General features: G+C 39.1%; 2 protein-coding genes and 1 long non-coding RNA gene across 3 annotated transcripts; 2 read left to right on the top strand and 1 right to left on the bottom strand.

Moving 5' to 3' along the window:
• Positions 1 to 3656: 3656 nt before the first annotated feature.
• LOC132065425 (uncharacterized) lies at positions 3657 to 19678 on the bottom strand. Its single transcript, XR_009416723.1, has 2 exons — positions 19541 to 19678; positions 3657 to 3852 (listed from the first exon to the last, which is right to left on the bottom strand). It is a non-coding gene; the product is annotated as an uncharacterized LOC132065425 (long non-coding RNA).
• On the top strand, positions 3851 to 5375 carry LOC132065423 (uncharacterized protein At4g22758-like). The gene is made up of 2 exons (XM_059458824.1): positions 3851 to 4354; positions 4980 to 5375. The coding sequence occupies exons 1-2, from the start codon at positions 3940 to 3942 to the stop codon at positions 5159 to 5161; spliced, it is 597 nt and encodes a 198-aa protein (XP_059314807.1). The 5' UTR covers positions 3851 to 3939; the 3' UTR covers positions 5162 to 5375.
• Positions 19624 to 20824, top strand: LOC132065424 (uncharacterized protein At4g22758-like). The gene is made up of 2 exons (XM_059458825.1): positions 19624 to 20038; positions 20412 to 20824. The coding sequence occupies exons 1-2, from the start codon at positions 19624 to 19626 to the stop codon at positions 20591 to 20593; spliced, it is 597 nt and encodes a 198-aa protein (XP_059314808.1). The 3' UTR covers positions 20594 to 20824.
• Positions 20825 to 21834: the final 1010 nt, after the last annotated feature.

Below are 21834 nucleotides of genomic sequence, written 5' to 3'. Positions count from 1 at the left end.
AAAGGAAGAAATATTTAATTAGTAGACTATTCACCTAAACTATTATATATTCACTAATGTTAGCTGAGTGGATATGCATATTTTCAGTCTCGTATGACTTCATTGGATATAATCTTAGGATTGTTTGGTATGGCGGAAAATATCTTTTTAATATTTTTCATGCTTGATTAGTTAGTAGAAAAATATTTTTTATAAATCATAAACAATATGATTCTATAATAAAATTAGGAAAAACAAGTTTTATAAGCAGCATTCTACACTAATTATCTCGTCCCCTTTACTCGGCCTCTCGCCCCTCCCCACCTACCCCCCACCCCCCCACCACCACCACCAAACCAAATCCCAACCATTACCTTTATAATATTTGTCTAAATTACATATAAATGTTTTAGTTTTTCTTGTGTAGTTTCGTGGCTTCATGTAGAGGAATCAGCAGGTACCTCTATTAATTAATGTTTCCGAGAGATGACTGCTAAAGATATTTTTGTATCTTCAGTTTTTTTGTCCAATTTAAACTCTCAACCGCAAAAAGAAACTAATTGCGAAACTTAAAGATCATTTTGTGTTAATTACAAATGTGAAACAAGAAAATGTAAACAAACAAATTTCCTTTTTAGTTAGGAGGGGGAGTGGGGGAGGACGGAAAAAACTCATCCGCACCGGGTGTTTACGCGCAACCAATAAATAAATGACACGTGTCACTTTATTTAACTACAATTATTAATACTTAACCATAGTTAACAACAATATATTTTTCACATATCGTAAATATATAAAATAAAATTTAAATAACTTAACAATCTTGCAAATCACAACTATTAACAGCAACGTAATTGCTACCATTTGCAACTATCTTTGCTTATGTAGATTAACTTCTTTGAATATTATACCGCTCAACTTTTAGAGTTTTTATTTGTTTTATTTTTTTATATCCGTCAAGTGCTTTGTCATTGGAAGTCAACTTTCAGCCTTTTTTTTTTTTTTTTTTTTTTTAATATCTCACCATGTAAATTGTATTTCCTCCTACTCTCAAATAATACTAGGTATATATAACTTTGGAAAAAATTTAACCATTTTAACCTTATAAAAAAACACTTACCTATATATATCCTCCATATCACACATCTAAAGATTAAGATAAAAATACCATCATCTTTCATGAAAGATTACCCTGAAGAAGAAGTGTACGAAATTAAAGAAAGAAAAAGACGTTCAGGAAATTAAAGAAAGAAGAGGTTGGAAGCAACCCTAAGTCTTTCCACGTTTGATAGTTAGTATGATTTTATTTCCTTTGACGTTACTGCCTTTTCAAATTTTTTAATCTAAATAAGACTCCTAATTGGTTTATCTTCTATGGTTAGCTTAACTACATTTGGTGTAAACACCCGGTGCGGCTAAATTTTTATCGGGACTCTTAATTCATGCTGACATAACAGTTAATTGACTACCTTAATCATTTTAACTTGTCAATACAAGATCTCATCCATAGTTTTGGCATATATAATAATTAATTAAAGCAAGATAATGAGCACATAAAAGAGTTTATTACTTCCTCCGGTTCACAAACTGTGTCCACTTAGCTTTTAATCTTTTGGTTCAAATAGAGTTTTCACTTATCAAATCAAGAAAAAGTTAATCTTATTTTTTTAAATTTGTCCTTATTAAGTGTTAAGTGACTAAATTTCAAAAATTATAATCAAAATATTTATTTTTATCTAGAAGTTAATATTTTCTTCAAGGGGTGTATAAATGACTAAACGGACACTCTTTTTGAACCGAGGGAGTACTATTAACATAGCACTTATTATAGTAGTAGACTAGTAGCATCTGGTAAGTCGTTTGGATGAAAGCTAAATTATGTTTAGTCAAATATCACCTGAAAAAGAACTAATTTTTTGAATTAAACCCATCAAAAATAAAACTACGAATGTAAATCTTTATTTTATTTTGATATAGACAAGGATTTGCAGATACAGAGTTACAGACTGAAATTTGGAAATATCATTAAATGCTAAACGGAGAATGTCTTGAAGCTGCGTAGTCATTACCACTGCACACATGTCATTGTCTTAGTGGACCACAAGCCGCCATAACTTGAAACGTTTTATACCACAGAGGCACAGACCGTTAAGTACTTTCGCGAAGCTCAGCCGGTGTTTAACACGTGTCGACTAAAAATGGGCCCTAATGGCTAATGTCCCACTTCTAGACCCAATCCGTTTTGCCCACTCAAATTTTACCATTCACTTCAACTTGAAAGTATCTCCCCCACCCGCGTGGCGTATAGCATTTGGCCTTAAAAAATAAAAAGCTATATTCCTTCCATCCTAATTAATATGATATTCATCCTAATTTATATGGTACTGTTCGATTTCGAGAATTGAATTATGTAAATTTCATTCAAAAGCTTATAAAGATTGTATGTTCGAATTTACGAACAGAACTAAGTAGTTTGATATTTAAAATTCGATCGGTGCTACACAAATTGAGACAATAAGAATAATTTGTAGATACTATATCCAAGTTTCAAGTGGTATATATTTAGCGTAAGAAAACTACAAGATCGGTGTCCGATTTGAGACGAAACTCTAAAAATTTTGATCATCATACTCTAAGGCTGTGTTTGGTATGAAGAAAAATATTTTTGAAACATAGGTGATTTTGCTCGCTTATTTCACGGCGTTTGATAAATAAACAAAAAAAAAAGGATTATCTCAAAAGTATTTATATATAATCTAGATAAACACTATGAGAGAGTGGTTAAGAAGTGATAGGTTAGATGTTGGGAAACAAAGTGGAGATCGGAGGCATTGAGGGGTGAGGAATGGCATTAAGTTTAAAATGTCATTAATGAAACTTGTTTTTTCTATTCTCATCAAGAAGTCGACTTTTTAAACTTCTTAAAGGCATGTGTTTTTCAATAGAGAATATTTTTAGAGTATTGTGACTAACAAATTATAAAAACATTTTTCTCCACACCAGATAATTTCTTAGATAATTAGGATCATTGAAATTAGTCATTGCCCCCTATGATCCATATTAGGGGACGATACCACGAAAAGTTTGTACTAAGTAGATTATAAGTATCTTTAACAAAAAATTAAAAATTATTTATAATTTTTTTATTTTTATAGATAAAATCATCTTTAATAGATAGTAATTTACTCCTTAAAGTAGGGATCTTAGTAGCTCGATTGGTTGGCTATTGAACTTTCACCTTATTGGTGAGGTTCAAATTCTCACATTATAATCCTCTTCCTCATTTTTCCTTTCCTTCCCCTATCCCCTTATATAATTAAAAAAAAAAAAAAAATTTACTCCTTAAAAATAAATTTCTTAATTAACTCTAAATTAATCGAACCTCAAAAGCATTTTGGAACGCACCCGGTAAGAAAGCAAGTATATATCCTGCGGGACATTGAACTTTGACAAATTGATATATAATAAAAAATGTGAAAATGGAGTGCATTTAAGACGGAAAATTACACAAACAGGCAACCGTCAACTTGTTATAACCGGTGAAATTCCTTTCTTCGTGAAGAAAAATTCTTTTGTCCCTATTGACAGCAATTACCGGTTACAGGTTCCCAATAATAGAAAGATCGAAGACCTTTCTATAATGGACCTTCTTATCTTCTTCATCTACCACCTTTCCCCATATGTAAATAGGACTAATCCTCACCACCATTTTCTTCATTTCAACAAGTTCAATTCATTTCAATATTAGCCCCTCTAGTTCATCTAAATTACACTTCTACCATTCTTGTTATGTGCGTTGCCATTCACAAGGAAACTGAGAGCCGCCTCTCTGTGCCCGCTCTCAGCTTCCCTCGATTCTTCTGCTACCGCCGCCTCAGGTAACTGCCTCTATTAAAAATTAGCTTTAGGCCACTAATTTTATTGAGTCACCCTTGCTCATAGTATATATCTCTAGTGTAAATGTATTCTCCGAGAAATTACCGGAGAAGTAGTAGTGACGAGAAGATCAATCGGAAGGGGAAGTACTTATCAGAGAAATCCATGTCATTCCACGGACAAAGCTCAGAGATGATCACATCGGAGTTGCTGAGAAGGCCTAGAACTGTACCTGATTTGCTCTCCTTGAGTAGGCTTATTACTACTACAGGAACATCACCGGAAGTGAAGGATAAGTTGAAGTTGACGAAGTTACTGTTAAATGTTACGATTCAGAGAAGTATTGGTCCTGTACAGGTTTTAATATCGCTTGAATCAACGGTTCAGGATCTTATTGCTGCAGCTCTCCGGCAATACTCTAAAGAAGGAAGACGTCCGGTTCTTACCTCCAGCAATCCTGCAGATTATGATCTTCATTACTCGCAGTTCAGCTTAGAAAGTAAGAGTCATTTGACTTGAATATGAGTTAATAGTCAAAAACACATACTCTGAACTATCGGTTTTTTGGCGAGTTTTACACCTCAACTATCCATTATTTTTTTCTCTATCTGAATTATTATTATCTATATATTAAAATACACCTCAATTATCGGCCTTTTTCATATCTTGAAGTGTGTTTAACTCTCTCTATCTCAATTTATGTGGTACAATTTAGATTTTGAGAGTCAAAACTATTTGTTTTGACCGTGAATTCTGACATATAATCTTAAAGTTTTTAAAAATAAATATACATATTTGGGAACTACCTAAAAAATATTATAAGTCAATTTGATTGAAAATTTAAAATATTTAAAAGTCGTATGAAAAACTTATGATCAAAGAAAAACTAGTTTGAATCTCGATTTTCGAAAGCTGCCACATAAATTGAGACAAAGGATAATGAATGGATGTTATTCAAATGTGAAAAAGGAACAGTTAATAGTTAAGGTATGAAACTCGGAAAAACATAATTGAGATGTTTTTTTAATCATTATCTTATTAAATATTCATCGTTGAATCTGAACCGTTGATTTTCATGGCGTTTGATTGGACGCAAAAATTGATATCCTCCACTTCTGTTACAGGTTTGGACAGGGAGGAGAAGCTGATGGGATTAGGTTCAAGAAACTTTTTTCTGTGTCCAAAAATGTCAAAAGCTAACGGTGCCGTAACGGCGTCGTCTTCTAGCTGTGCAAAGCAAGCTGAGAAAGTTACTGCTACAAAGATTTCATTGCCTTGGCTTAAATTCATGAATTTCATGATGTGAAGAAAATTTCACAGCTTAAAAAATTATACTAGTAATTTTGGCACCGTAAGTTCGAGATTATTGTATAGCAAATATTGAAGTATATTTTTATTATATTATAGATGGAAGTTGGGGAGGTGATTCATATTTTAGATCTCTCAGCTTGTAGAACAAGAGTAATGCTTAGCTATTAGATTGAAAAATGCTTTCAATATAGAAGCTATCAGTTTATTTATGGTCCTTCTGAATGAGTTTTACTATACGTTTGCACATTATACACATATCTAATGTTGAATAATTTAAAAACCGACTTTGATATTATTGTCTATTATTTCGGGACAAATTCAATGCGTTTATTGGGGAGAAATAGCCAAATCTGATTCAATTTATCGCAATCGATTAGTTAACATATTGGTTAACCGTATCATCAAACACGAACTTTGAGAAATTACGTGATGCAACGACTCAAGCCCACTAATTACCCGTTTTAGCAATAATTTAAATTGTTACAAAAAAACAGTTAGATTTTCATTTTATAGCAGATTTTTACTGTATGTACGTATGCATATGACTGTATGTATGTAATGCATGCATGTATTCTTTATGTATGTGTTATTGACAGCTAGTGTATATGTGTAGGTATGATATGCTTTAGAAAAACTGTTGCTATGTCTTGAAAACTCACTAGTATCGCCATAATTTGTTATTAGGGGAATAAAAGTGAGACTGTGCAAAAGGGAAATTGAAATCTTAACTATACAATGAGCTATTAGGAGCCTGTTTGGATTGGCTTATAAGTTGCTTATAAGCTATTTTTAGCTTTTTTGAGTGTTTGACTGGCAAGCTTAAAGCCATTTTGTGCTTAAAATAAGCCCAAAAAATTAATGGGCCGTGTGGGCTTAAACATCTAAAAGTGAGCTTATAAGTTTCGCATTTTGCTTATAAAAAAAAAAAATTGAGATCTAACTTTTTTTTTTTTTTGACTTATAAATAAATAAGAAAATAATTTCTTGAGTTGAAGAATATATACAAAAAAAGAATAAGAGCACACATAAAAAGGTTAAGGTTTTTAGAAACAACAAAGAAAATGAGTTTTAAATGAAGGATTGGTGGGTGGATGTTGAGGTATTAAAATATGATTATTATTTTTTTAATTCGTAGGGTCCACGTCTACATGGCATAAAAAAATTAATTAATATTGTCATGTCATATTTTTATATAACATATTTAGTTGAGTGATTCTATGAGAGTAAAGGCCAAAGTTAAATGATTTTATTGATATATAACAAAGTTTAATGATTTTGCGAAATAATTTTTTAAAGTTGAGTGATCTTTTAAGATATTTACTCTATTTAATGGCGTTCTACTCTCTTGTCCATTTGGGCCCTTCCCTTTGGACATGGATATCCTATTATATATATAATAATTATTCTAGGAAAGGACGAAATATTTAATTAGGAAAGTAATCACCTAAAGTCCTAAACTATAATATATTCACTAATGTTAGTTGAGTGGATGTGCACATCTACAATCTGGTATGACTTCATTGTTTACTATTCCTAGGATGTGTAATTATTAAATTACAACTATATTTCTCATATAAATCTATTATATTTGGTTTGGAGGAATTTCTGCATCCTCTATTTTTTTATCCAATTTAAACTTTCAACCGAAAAACGAAACTAATAGCGAAACTTAAAGATTATTTTTTTGTGTCTATTATAAATGAGAAACAATAATGTGTGAAGAAACGAATTTATCCAAATTAAAATTGTTTAGTCCCGATAAAAGAGTTGGGAAGAGTGAGTGTTATTGTTTTTATATTCCAGCTCGATAATTAAATTTGCTAGTTTCTAAAGTCAATTTAATTAAATTTTAGTTGGTAAGTTTATTGGATTAGATTACTTTCTGTGTCTAAGTTATTGAAAAAGTTATTTTTATTTTAAGATTAAAATTTATATATTTGGAAACTACATGAAAAGTGCTATAAACTGCAACTTCTCATATCAATTTGGTGAAAAAATATATCTTGAAATGTTGATCAAAATTCATGTAGTTTGGATCTTGGGTAGCAAAAAATATCACATAAATTGGGATTAGAGGGAGTAATTGATTACCTTAATCATTTTAACTTGTCCATACAAGAACTCATCCATAGCTTTGGAAAATATACCGCCCAATATAAAATATTACGCCACGTAGGCATATTTTTAATTTATACAATACTAACTCTAGATTAAATGAAAAACTATAACAAAAACAATTATATGCATGTAATTACATCATTTGCACACCTCTTTATTTTTTTATATTCAATGATTGGACACTAATGGATAACCTGCAGATTACCAATCAAAGAAGAAAAATATGTAAATTGAGTCTAAACTACACCTCATTATAATAGGCATTGTGATTTGATCACATAACACTTAATCAGGGGCATAAATCTCATTTAATGAAAGAAAAGATTAATTGTTTCTTGATTTAATAAGTGGACACTTTTTTTTATCTAAATGTTATTTTTCAAAATAAAAAATGTCCGAAATTAAGTGTAATACACTTTTTTTTATCTATGATTAATGGTGGTGGACTATTATATAACATTATACCTAGAGGAAAGCATTATACATAATGTATCAATCTTGTATAAAAGTGTATAATAGTGTATAAAATTGGTGTTTATACCCAAATTTAATGAGCTTTAGACACTTTACGGGTAAACAAACTCGAAATATGGGTTACGTGGCAAAAATAAATATTTTCTCCAAGTAGACATATTGCGTAATTTCCCCTATTTTTTAGTACTACGTAGCATTTACTAGTCTTTTGGATAATACTTGATTTAACTTTTAAGAAAATATTTGAAAGCTAAATTATAACAACAACAACAACAACAATGCCCAATGTAGTCCAAAGAAAATGAGTTTTAAATGAAGGATTGGTGGGTGGATGTTGAGGTATTAAAATATGATTATTATTTTTTTTTAATTCGTGGGGCCTACATGGCATAAAAATTAATTAATAGTGTCATATTTTTATATAACATCTTTAACTACCTTGCGTAAAGGTAAAGAGATGTTGATTTTCGATGAGTGATCTTTTCGATACTATTTAATCGTCAACATGGATATCCTATTATATATATAATAATTATTCTAGGAAAGGACGAAATATCAAAATCCTAAAGTCCTTAAAAAAAAATACGGTAGTGAAGAAAATATATGGAAAATAATGAAGAAACTAAAGCGAAACTTAAAGATTATTTTTTTGTGTCTATTATAAATGAGAAACAATAATGTGTGAAGAAACAACAAATAGTAAGATAAAACATAAGCAACTTCTCATAAAAAAAAAAAAAAGATAATAATATAATCGAATAATAAGATAATATCACATAAAGTACTAATAATAATATTTTAACTTGTCCATACAAGAACTCATCCATAGCTTTGGCAATTAGATAACGCTCGATTCTCCTACTAACCTTCTACCAAGAAGAAAAATATGTAAATTGACTAAACTACACCTCATTAAATAGGCATTGTGATTTGATCACATAACACTTAATCAAATGCGGAAAGAAAAGATTAATTGATCTTCATATCCTATACCTAGAGGAAAGCTATCATAATGTAGAGTCGTTTTCCCAAATATAAGGTAACAAACTCGAAATATGTGTGTCGTGCATAAATATTTTCTTGTCTAATCAGCATTTACTAGTCTTTTGGATCTCTTTTAAGAAAATATTTGAAAGCTAAATTATAACAACAACAACAACAACAATGCCCAATGTAGTCCCACAAGTGGGGCCCATGAAGAATAGTGTATACACATCTTTCTCCCAAGACCTACCATAACCAACCTCTCACATCTCCCTCGAATAACAACAAATAGTAAGATAAAACATAAGCAAAAAAAAAAAAAAAGATAATAATATAATCGAATAATAAGATAGTAGGAATCTCCCTTAACCTTCTACCCTAATCCTACATGTGCGAATATCGGTCTCCTACCTTATCTTGTCCACCACGAAAGCCACTCTCACTTTGTCCCAAATATTGTTATTGCTAATCCTATCACTCCTAGTATGCCCACACATTCATCTCAACATCCTCATTTTCACTACTTTCATCTTGTGGACGTTCAAGTTCTTGATCGGTCAACACTCTGCTCATATAAAATAGTTGGTCTAACAACCACCTTATAAACTTACCTTTAAGTCTTAGTGGGACGTTCTATCAGACAAGACACCGAATGAGAGCCTCCATTTCATTCATCTTCTCCAATACGATGTGTAACATTATCGTCAATCTCTCCATTTTCTTGGATTATTGACAGGATACGCGAAACTTTCTCTCTTGGAGTTCACTTGTGTATCGATCCTCCCTTCCACATCTGCCTCGTATTAGACAACTTTCACCTGAAAAAGAACTAATTTTATGAATTAAAATCTTTATTTTTATTTGATATACTCCTTTATAAATTTTTAATATGGCTATTAATATTTTCTATTAAATATTAAATTTCATTATTTGGAAAAGCTGATGGACAAGGATTTGCAGATATTGAAATATCATTGATGCCAAACGGGCATGTTTAGAAGCTGCGCAGTCACTACCACTTTACACGTGTCATTATTTTAGTGGACCACAAGCCGCCACAACTTAAATATTTTATACCACAGACCGTTAAGCACTCTCGCGAAGCTCTGCCGTGTTTAACACGTGCGACTAAATATGGGCCCAAATGAAACTCCTGGTCCCACATCTAGACCAGTCCGTTTCCCACTCAAATGTTAGGGTCACAAATACTACCTATTTTGGTGTGGTCTTTAATTTCTTTTCCCCATATTTAACTTTTGCCCTTCAACACTATTAATGCGGTATAAATTAAATTTCGATTGATATATTTAGCGTTTGGCTTCGATATATGTATCATAGTATTCTATAAGTTATGTCGGACAAGGCAAAAGTTTTAACATTCAGCATAATCTGGAAAATGCATAAGTTTAGATTTCGTTTGGCATCATTAGCGTTTAACTTTGTCATATGTATCATTAAATAAACACAAGTTATGTCGAAAAAAGACAAAACTTTCAACACTCAACATAATCTGAAAATTTTTACACAACTTATGACGCATAACTTCATTCCTACAAACTTGTGCCCAATGAGGCAAATGTTCAGTTTCTGAAGATAAAAATATTATAGAACTTATCTTTGAACAAAATAAATCTAGGTATTTTTCATTAAATAAGCAGCAATGGCAAACATTAATGACCACGGATATGAGGGGCAAAATTTAATGACAAATCCGTATGAAAGCCAATCCATGAAAAAGTTTCCAACGATATATATCCAAGTTTCCAACGATATGTATTTTTAGAATTAACGGTCAAAAACATACTGAACTATCGCTTTTTCGCGAGTTTCACACCTTAATTATCAGTTGTTCTCTTTTATTACCTGAGTTATCACTATCTAGGTATTAAAACACACCTCAAAGCTGACTAGACCAACTATCAGTTGTTCACTTTCCTACCTGAATTATCTCCATCTACTCAACTAGATGTGTTTTAATAGGTCAGATAAAAAAGGGGAACAACCGATAGTTAAAGTGTGAAACTCGCGAGAAAAATAGTTCAGGTGCGTTTTTTACCATTATCTCATATTTTCATTGTAAGAAAATCATACAATCGATGTCTGATTTGAGACAAAAATCTGAAAATTTTGATCATGCCACTCTAAGGGTGTATTTGGTATGAAAGAAAAAAAATCATGAAAAATACTTTTTGAAAAATAGGTGATTTTTTCTATTGTATGAAAATCATGGCAAAAATCCCTAACACCCCCTGTATATTGAGGGATAATACCACCAAAAGTCATAGCTGTTATAGTTCTAGAATAAATATCTTTTTATTTTTAATTAAAGGTGTTTACCCCGAAATTGGATAATCAATTGAATTTGTAAGTGGGTATAGGATATGTGCTTTGTTCTTGACGTATGTTAGATAAAGGAAATAGGGATTGGAAGGCTCTCCAATGAAGCAGCCAAAGATGTAGACGTTTGTGAGCAATGTATTATATGATTAGCAATAATTCCTGAAAGAAAACGGCCTCGGCCGAATAAATGAAAGGGAGAGTAAATATATGAGATTCTTTTCTTACAAATGTTCTTGAAATGTAAAGGAGGGGGATGTCCCATATTTATAGTGCTGCCTCCATGGGCTCTGTACAATGTGAGCTGAATAAAATAATAATAACAAGGAATGACCCTCCGAACGGATTTGATGGGATTGACCGCGGCGCCGTCGACACACGCATGGTTGGTAGCCGGCCGTGACAGACACTACTGACGCGCGGCTCACGTGCAACGGCTGTACCGGACCAACGACCACCCGGACCAACGGTTATCCCGGCCCAACGACCATACGGACCGACGGCCACACGGGACCGAATGGCACCCTTGCTCAGCTCTGGTATAAGCGCTCCTCCGGTTCAGCTCCGGTATAAGCGCTCCTCCGGTTCAGCTCCGGTATAAGCGCTCCTCCGGTTCAGCTCGAATGTCATCAGGCACGTTCCCATCTTCCTTGCCTCGGCCCTCACTTCATTGGTTTACGTTATGTCCGGTTTTCCCCGTATACAGATAGCCCCTCACTTCTCGTCATGCCGATCCATCGGGATAACGGGAAGTGAATAACCTTAGAAACCGGTGACTCGGCCGGCTCGTTCTTATCTTTAAATTTTGGCGGGAATGACCACGTAACGCCTCTGCCAACCGCCTTTTGCACGTTCTGCCACGTCGCCTCTCATTAATGATGGGGACACGCGGCGCTATGCGATTGGTCACCCTCGGTAACCGTTCCCCTTCCTCGCCTATATAAGGCCCATTACCTATTCATTTACCACTTTCACATTTTGTTTCTCCTCAGCCGCCTCTCTTCTCTTCATTCCTTCTCATTCCCAAAAATCGCTATCTGCTGCATCTGACTTGCAGTTTGACTCATTAACTCAAAATCAGTGCAAAAGAGTTGATTTCGCCAATTGTTCTGGTTTGGCTGCTGCTGTTTCGTCATCCCCGAATTACCAGTTCCTTCACTTCCCTTTTCACTTTTAAACCCTTCTCCTTTCATACTTTCGAAATGTCCGAGTCCACTTCCCACGAAGTTCCACCGACGTCACCCCCGGGATCCGGTCCTGCATCCCCGGCTAAAATCGAGCTCGCAGTCTCGGATATTATTCCGGCCAAATTCAATTTTAATAAAGATCTCGAGGTCGACAAGCCGTCCTCGGTCTCGGACAGGGGATACGATGTGAGGCGATACCCCTCATCGATTACCGAGGAAAGACTCGACGTAGTCCGGGCCGACTGCGGATGGGATACTCGCCCGGTAAGGGTTTTTGCACGGGCCGGACGAATCTGTCACCGATCACCGAGAAGGGTTCTTGTTCGTATACACTTACCCTTTTACCCTCAAAATCGATCCTCCGATTGATCCGGTCATCCTCGATATGTGCCGGACCTATGGCGTGACTTTAGCGCAGATTGGTCCGATCGTTTGGAGGGTCGTTGCGTGTCTCCGGCTTTTAGCCAACAACGCCGAGAAGGGATTTGTTGGGCCACTTGATACGCCGTACTCCCCGAGGGTCTTTCGGGGCGGTGTAATAAAACTTGTCAAGCGCGGCGGAACCCGTTCTTCTCGAAGATGGACGAGGACGGGATAGGGGCTGGCTAGAGAGGTACGTCCGAGTGAAAACCGAGGACATCATCCCTGCCGACTACAGGCCCTTTCCGGAGGAATGGAACAATAAGCGTAAGCTCGAATTTTTGGGCAATCTTTCTTGTGCATTTAGTTGTTTTTTATTCATTCTTTGATCTCGTCGACTCATTGCTTTCTCTTTTCCCTTACTCAGCCAACGGATACGTACCTCCCGTCATCCGCGATCTGAGCGAATGGGTTACTGCGCTCCTCCGCCAGCATCCCTATGAGAATCGGACATGGGCCCACCTGTCTCGTGGCCGGTGGGTGGCGCAAAACCACGGTAATATGTTTATTCCATTACGTGTTTGTTGTGCTCTCTCGCCGTGGCCCTTTGAATTCACTATCTCCGTTATTGCTTTTGCCTTTCGGGTTTGCCCGAGGGCTCGGTGGCCTCGAGGCCCGAATCGGAACCGCTCGTTCGCACCGTCATCGGGTTCGACACGGCGGGTTCTTCCCGTGTCCTTGACGATGCCGCCAAAAGAAAGAGGGCCTCCGATAAGGCGCCGACACCAAAGAGGAAAAAGGCACGGAGTGTCGCTCGGTCATCGAGGGAGGAGAATGAACCCGACATCGTCATTCGGAGGGTCGGCTCGGTCCCCTCCGTGGCTCCGATACCGGAGGAGGCGGCCTCCGTTCAGCCTCCCCCTCCTTCTATCAGCGAAGGCCCGTTGGTTCCTGCTCTCCACTCAGGTGCGGATGAAATACTTTCACCGGTTCCCCTTCGGTCGATTGACTTTATCGACATTTCAGGTGAAACTTCCTCGGAGGATGCTCCCCTGCAAAGAAAAAGACACGGGGAAGCGGTAGCTGCCGACGCCGGTGAAAGGGCAGCGGGAGAACCGGAGATCGAGGCCCACACAGGTGTCCGTCCATCTTCCGGGTACGAGCCTGCCGTGACTGCGGAGCCCCTGGTCTTTGCCGAAAACATTGAGGCCGCTCCAAGTTCCTCCACTCCAGCTCTCCGTGTGGACGATTTCGATGACATGTTCTCGGGGACCCCCCCCGCTTCTTGCGAAGCAGCGGGCTTCGGTCACCTCCCTATTCCTCGGGTCACTAGGCCGGCCAACCGAGCATCCGAATCTGGCGCTAGGGACAGTTTGGTGAACGTTTTCCCAGCCCCGAGCGTGGAACCTCGGAGGACCCGATCAGCAGTGGTCACTGTCCCCGAAGACTTTAGCTTCTTATCACGCCCCGTGGGCGTTGCGAGCTATTTGCGTCCCCTTGTCTCGGATTCGGACAAACGCAAAATGACCGGGGTCACTTGGCAGTGCCTTATGAACGAGGGTATGCACGCGGGCAACCGGGTAAGATTCTTAACCACCCTTGTACATTCTATTCTCAGAATGCCATCCCTTCTTCGCCTAAGACCTTTGGTTTGTCTTATCTGCAGAGTGTGGTCTTTGGTCAACGAGGCATTCATCCGTGCCCAACACGAGATAAGACGACCTCCGGGGCCAACTCGATGCCCGGGCGGGAGACGGAGAAATATCAACACCTTCTTCGGCGAGAAGGAGGGAGAGTTGAGCGGGTGGCCGTGCTAGCCAATCTTCGCCCCGAGCTTGATGCGGTTAAGGAGGAGAACCGTCGTTTGGCGAGCGAGCTGGCCGCCATGACCGATTACAACCGGAGTCTCGAGGCCGACAAGATCGCCCTTAGCCGGGATAAAACCCAATTCTCTACCCGGTTGGACGAACTCGAGGCCACGGTTTCCCAACTTCGGGGAGAGCTGGACTCGGTGAAGGCTGATGCTACGGGCTTGTCCGAGAGGAACCGGCGAGCTCGAGTCCGAGGCGCCTTGTTCAATGAGCGCGAGGAATTTTGGAGGAAAGAGCCGAGGAGCGGGCCGGATATGTGAGGGTATTAGAACCGAACTCGGGGGCGAATAAAGCCAATGACGACCTTAAGGCCAAGTTGGGTGCGGCCAACCATGTCAAAGATGACCTCGAAAGAAACCGGGCTCACTCGGAGGCCAAGGCGGCAAGGGCGAAGCCGATTTGGAGGAAGCATGGAGAAGTGTGGAGGCGGCCGAGGCTCGTACCGCTATTGTTGCCGAGTATGAGAAGTGGAAATCTCGGCGCCTCACCCTCGAGCAAGTTGAGCACGGCCTCGAGAACCTTCCGACCCGATACTAGAAGCCAAAGGAATGGAGGAGAAGCCAACCACGCTCTCGGGTCCGAGTCGGATGACTCGAGCGGACCGAGTCCGAACATTCATCCTCCTCTAGCCATGCCGGATAGTGTAGAGCCATTACTTTGGCATCTATCTTTTTTATTTTTCATTTTCATAGAACTTTCATTTTTTCTTTTTCTCAATGTAAAGAACATCAGTTGTTTATAAATGAAAAGTGTATCTTTCCAGCTTCTTCGTTTGAATGTCTGTCATTATCCTTTCAGCGATTGTTGGTCCGTTTTCATGGTAAGGTGGCTCGTGGTCACCGATTCATCATGCTTGTTCGGTTTTTTACCCGACTCTTCGAGAGTTCGGTTGTCTCCGAATTTCGAGGGTCATTTTACCAGAGTCGACATTTTACTTCGGCTTTGTTTTAGGGCCGGTGTCTTTTCAGCCTTGGCTAATAAAGTGGCGACCCCGTTTGGGGGTCTTATCGAGTTTTTGGTCGGTTGCTTTTGCTATTTTGTAGAGTACAATTTAACGAGAAGTTGCTAACTTTGTGACTTTTGACAACTTTATTTTTGTAACACGTTTGTACATACGAGAGTTTTGACTCTTTCTTCTTTTTCGTAGCAAGTAAAAATGGGACACGATTCATTATGATCGTTTGGTCCTTACATTGGAGGCTATGGCCGGTGGCGGCCTTATTTTGCCGTAGCAAATTTTGGATGGGACACATGCGTAGGAACTCGAACGAATGATGCGCTCCAGCTCTTTCTATGGTCGACTTGGTTGCGTCCGAGTCATCGGCGTGATAAAAGATCGGGGCATCCCGAAGTCATCCTCTCCGTACTCCGGATCCGCCCGATATTCTTTGATTGCTATTGGAGGGCTTCCTCTTTTGCACCCTTTTTCCCCGAGGTTCCTCGGTAGGGTCTTCGATTCTTCTGACGCGAACATCTCATTTGTCGCGGGTTGCTCACCGCGGACGATTTTCACTCCCTCTAAGGTGGGGAATTTCGGCATTGATGCGATGTTGAAGGCACCGCCTTCATGCTATGTATCCAGTCCGCCAATAACGCATTGTACTTCATGTCCCCTTCGATCACGTAGAACGGGGGTTTGTTGAATGGTGGCCTCGATGCTCGCGCGCCGAGATCTCCTTGTGGTTTCGCTCGCCATGTTGAACCGAGTACCCGGGTTGCCGGTACGATTCGATCGAGCGATCAATCGTTCGACCACTCTCCATCGAATTATGTTGGTGAGCTACTCGGATCAATCAAGATACGTTTAACCATAGTTTTAAAGATAAGTACGTAAATTACCAACGCGTCATCGTGTGGTTGAATGACGCCCTCGCGTCCGCGTCGTCGAAGGAGATGGAAGCTCCGGATAAATGATCTCGGCACGTTTTTCCGGACAATGGAAATCTTAGTCCGTTTCATTCCGGGACACCTAGGGACGTCAACCCCCCCCCCGACTATCATATTGATCGCATCGGTGTTCGACCGGTTCGATCCTTCGATGAACTTCTCTCTCCTTGTAATGGCTTTTGGCTCGTTCACTCAATAAATCTCGGAGGTGGCCGTTTTTCAACAACCGGGCTACCTCTTCTCTCAACTGGCGGCAATCCTCAGTTTTGTGACCGTGGGTTCCGTGATATTCACAAACCATGCTCGGGCCGTCGCCCCGGATCTCGTCCTTAGTGGCTTTGGCCACCGAACATCGAAACACGACCGACGGCCGAGACAAGATCCGAGGCATCGACGTTGAAGTTGTACTCGAAATCCTTGGAGGACCTTTATTGTTGGGTCGAACTCCGTATCGCTCTCGAACGAGGGCCCCCCAGCCGTTTAGCGGCGCGTGTCCATTCTCGCTACCTCGACCGGAGAGGTGGCTCGGGCCTTCCCTTGATTTTTCCGTTTTGAAATTTGATCGCTCCGGTGCGAGTATGGTCGAAACCTTTCTTTAGTCGATTCGGATTTTTGCTTCGTAACCTTATCGCTTCTCGAAGCTTCGTTCATCTTTGACTTTGGGAGAGAGCTCGAGCCGGTCGTCCTCTACCCGAATCTTCGACTCATATCGATTGTGGACATCGGCCCATGTTACGGCCTCGTATTCTAGCAAGTTTTCCTTCAATTTGGCCGAGGCAACCGAGCTAAGATATCGAGCCCCTTCGTGAAAGCTTCGCGCGGCCCATTCTTCTCGGGTACCGGGGTAATTCCATCCGTTCCTCCGGAACCCGGAGACAAACTCCCTTAGCAACTCATCGTCCCTTTGTGTAATCCGAAGATGTCGGCCTTACGGCCTCGCACCTTGATGGCACCGGCATGCGCCTTCACGAAGCGCGCGGCCCAAAGCATTTCGAACGAAGTGATCGAGTGCTCGGGTAGATGGTCATACCACGTCAACGCTCCCTTCGACGAGTTTCCCCAAACTTTTTCTTGCCATAGCATCGACTCAATTTCGTTTTCTTCCATATCATTGCCCTTTATGGCGCAGGCATATGAGGTCACGTGCTCGTGTGGGTCGGTGGTGCCGTCGTACTTCTGGATGTCGGGCATTCGAACCCTTTGGGATCGGCCTTCTTGGGTCGCGCTTGGTGGAAAAGGCCTTTGGATGTACCTTTTTGAATTCGGCCCTTCAAAGAAAGCGCGGGGCCCCGGTATCCGGTCTACCCGAGAGTTATATGTCTCAACCTTCTTCTCGGTCGAATCCACCCGTTTTGCCAAAGTCTCAAGCATCTTTAGGACCTCGGTGGAGGAACCGCCCCGAATCATTGCTCTCGACCACCCGCCGTTCGTTCCTTCCGCTTTGCAGCCGTATCCTTGGCCTTTTCCCGCCCCGGCTTCCCCGTGTCCATTTTGCAACCGGGCAATCGCCATTCCTTGCTCGGCATTGTCGCTCTCTTTGTTCCTGCAACATTTCAAAAATCAGACGCAAATTAATGCCGTCATTTGGTGCCTCCGGCTCCTTCCGGCTTTGGGTCCGAGATAATGTAACTGAGTTATGAGTTCTTAGAGGATCAGTGGCCGGTAGGGCGGCATTCTCTTGATCCACGGTGTTTTGCCGATTGAGCCCCTCCCTCGAGTCAACGGGGTTTGGGTCGGCAGGGATTCAAGCAGCCCCGTTGTTCGCCGCCCTCATTTTTTCGCACGATTTCGGTGTTGTTAATGTGACCGGATTGCCGACGTCGACCATAGATTTGTTTTTGACGAGACGAACGAAGGGTTACGGTTTAAATGAGTTTGATAAGAGTCAAGACTAAGAACTATTATCCTAGCCCCACGGTGGGCGCCAAAACATTTACCGAAATTGGATAATCAATTGAATTTGTAAGTGGGTATAGGATATGTGCTTTGTTCTTGACGTATGTTAGATAAAGGAAATAGGGATTGGAAGGCTCTCAATGAAGCGACCAAAGATGTAGACGTTTGTGAGCAATGTATTATATGATTAGCAATAATTCCTGAAAGAAAACGGCCTCGGCCGAATAAATGAAAGGGAGAGTAAATATATGAGATTCTTTTCTTACAAATGTTCTTGAAATGTAAAGGAGCCAACCCCTCCAAAGGAGGGGATGTCCCATATTTATAGTGCTGCCTCCATGGGCTCTGTACAATGTGAGCTGAATAAAATAATAATAACAAGGACAGCTCTGAACGGATTTGATGGGATTAGACTGACGGCGCCGTCTGACACACGCATGGTTGGTAGCTGACCGTGACAGGACACTACTGACGCGCGGCTCACGTGCACGGGCCATCTTCCGGACCAACGACCACCGGACCAACGGTTATCCGCCCAACGACCATACGGACCGACGGCCACACGGGACCGAATGGCACCCCTTTCGGCCCCGGTATAAGCGCTCCTCCGGTTCGGTACCTCCGGTATAAGCGCTCCTCCGGCTCGCCGAATGTCATCAGGCACGTTCCCATCTTCCTTGCCTCGGCCCTCACTTCATTGGTTTACGTTATGTCCGGTTTTCCCCGTATACAAAAGGTAACTGAAAATAAAATCATCTTTAATAGAAAATGACATCCTCCTCACAATTAAGTTTTTTGAGTGAATCTGAATTAATCACGTTTTTAACAACCAGTAAGAAAGCAAAAAGTATATACTGCGGGCAGTGAACTTTGACAAATTGATAGTCGAAAAAAAAAAAAAAGGTGAAATGTATCACAAACAGGCAACCGTCAACTTGTTATAAACGGTGAGATACCTTTCTTCGTGAAGAAAAATTCCTTTGTCCTTGTTAACAATAACTACCGGTTACAGGTTCACCCAATAATAGAAAGTTCAAAGGGTCATCTTCTTTCATCCTCATAGCTTTCCTCATATAAATAGGACTAATCCTCCCCACCATTCTCTTCATTGCAACTAGTTCAATCCATTTCAATATTAGCCCCTCTAGTTCATCTAAATTACAGTTCTACCAATCTTGTTATGTGCGTTGCCGTTCACAGGGAAGCTGAGAGCCGCCTCTTCTGCTGCCGCTCAGGTAACCAAACAAAAATTTGAGCTACCTCTATTAAAAATCAGCTTCAGGCCATTAATTTTATTGAGTCACCCTTGCTTATATATATATATATATATATATATAGCATAAATGTACTCTCCGAGAAATTACCGGAGAGGTAGTAGTGAGGAGAAGATGAATCGTAAGGGAAAGTACTTGTCAGAGAAATCCATGTCGTTTCACGGACAAAGCTCAGAGATGATCACATCGGAGTTGCTGAGAAGGCCTAGAACTGTACCGGATTTGCTCTCCACGAGTAGGCTTATTACTAATACAGGAACTTCACCGGAAGTGAAGGATAAGTTGAAGTTGACGAAGTTACTGTTAAATGTTACGATTCAGAGAAGTATTGGTCCTGTACAGGTTTTAATATCGCTTGAATCAACGGTTCAGGATCTTATTGCTGCAGCTCTCCGGCAATACTCTAAAGAAGGAAGACGTCCGGTTCTTACCTCCAGCAATCCTGCAGATTATGATCTTCATTACTCCCAGTTCAGCTTAGAAAGTAAGAGCCGTTCGATTGAATGAGTTAATAGTCAAAAACACATAATAAACTATGCTTTTTTCGCTAATTTCACACCTTTTAAGTGTCCGTTGTTCCTTTTCTCTATCTAAATTATCATCGTCTATGTATTAAAACATACCTCAATTATCGGTCATTTCTTGTTCCTTTTTTCTATTTGAACTTCAGGAATGAAAAAGAAAATAACTGATAGTTGAAGTGCGTTTAGCTCTCTCTATCTCAATTTATATTGTATGATTTGAATTTTGAGAGTCAAAACTATTTATTTTTATTTGAAATTATTCATCGTTGAATCTGAACCGTTGATTTTCATGGCGTTTGATGGACAACAAAAACTGATATATCTTCATTTCAGGTTTGGACAGGGAGGAGAAGCTGATGGGATTAGGATCAAGGAATTTTTTTCTGTGCCCAAAAACGTCAAAAGCTAATGGTGCCGTAACGGCGTCGTCTTCCAGCTGTGCAAAGCAAGCTGATAAAGTTACTGCTACAAAGATTTCATTGCCTTGGCTTAAATTCATGGATTTCATGCTGTGAAGAAAATTTCACAGCTTAGAAAATTATACTGTAGTAATTTTGGCACCGTAAGTTCGAGATTATTGTATAGCAAATATTAAAGTATATTGTTATTATATTATAGATGGAAGTTGGGGAGGTGATTCATAATTTAGATCTCTCAGCTTATAGAATAAGAGCAATTATATTGAAAAATGCTTTTAATGTAGAAGCTATCAGTTTATTCATGATCCTTCTGAGTGATTTTCACTATACGTTTGCACATTATACACATATATGATGTTGAATAATTTAAAAACCGACTTTGATATTGTTGTCTATCATTTCGGGACAAATTCAATGTGTTTATTGGTGGGAAAATAGCGAAATCTGATTCAATTTATCGCAATCAATTAGTTAACATGTTGGTTAACCGTATCATCAAACACTAACTTTGAGAAAATCTTACGTAAGACTAAGACATTCTTGCTTTTTTATATTTCTTTTCTAATCCTTTCTAGTCAAATTATTGCAATTTTAGTGATTGATAGCCACTTGGCATCGATAGACTACTAATCCACTCGGAATATGGCTTTGAGTAACTTAGGAGGTTTGTGATTTGATTTGACTCAAATTCTTACTTGTCCAAAAAAATCAAATCAACTAATTTATTTTTCATATATTTAGACCAAACTAAATTAAACATAATATAAATTTATCGGCTTCAATTTTTATAGATTCTGTCTATTTTTTTTCTTTTTCTTTTTGCCATGTGATTTCTATATATATGCAGAATGAATATACATTTAAACTAAACTTCATATATTAGAATGCCACAACCGGTACGAGACTTTCAACACCTCATTGGTTTAAGATTGTCGATTTGATTCACTTTTTTTTTTGTTTGGTACCATTTTTGTCAGTTTTTATTATGAGTATTTTCAGTTTAGTGTCTGTTTCCTCCAGGAATATTCGAATAATATACTGATGAGTTTTGAATTATGAGCACACAAGATGAAGATTTGGATGTTGGGACTCCTTTTAGGTTTGTCATTTTATACACACAGCATAGTATAGAATTATTTTAATTTTATGCATTACTTTATTTTTCGACCTCGATTTTGTGAAATACTCTCTTGGGATTGTGCAATAGAGACATTGGTTAAAAAAATAAAAAGCCAACAGTATTTTAATGTTGATTTCCAGCACATTATATATCTACCAAACAAACTGTCAAATAATTCAGTGCATTAATCGACATTGACGTACGCAATTTTCTCCAT

Source organism: Lycium ferocissimum, chromosome 7, assembly GCF_029784015.1.
Source record: "Lycium ferocissimum isolate CSIRO_LF1 chromosome 7, AGI_CSIRO_Lferr_CH_V1, whole genome shotgun sequence".
In the NCBI taxonomy this organism is placed as follows: Eukaryota; Viridiplantae; Streptophyta; class Magnoliopsida; order Solanales; family Solanaceae; genus Lycium; species Lycium ferocissimum.
This window is presented reverse-complemented; position numbering and strand designations above follow the sequence as displayed.

Excerpts from the sequence above, each read along its gene's own strand:
- LOC132065424 (XM_059458825.1), top strand. The coding sequence starts at position 19,624 with ATGTACTCTCCGAGAAATTACCGGAGAGGTAGTAGTGAGGAGAAGATG. Across the intron at positions 20,039-20,411 it reads CTCCCAGTTCAGCTTAGAAA|GTTTGGACAGGGAGGAGAAG; the intron begins GTAAGAGCCGTT and ends TCTTCATTTCAG.
- LOC132065423 (XM_059458824.1), top strand. The coding sequence starts at position 3,940 with ATGTATTCTCCGAGAAATTACCGGAGAAGTAGTAGTGACGAGAAGATC. Across the intron at positions 4,355-4,979 it reads CTCGCAGTTCAGCTTAGAAA|GTTTGGACAGGGAGGAGAAG; the intron begins GTAAGAGTCATT and ends CTTCTGTTACAG.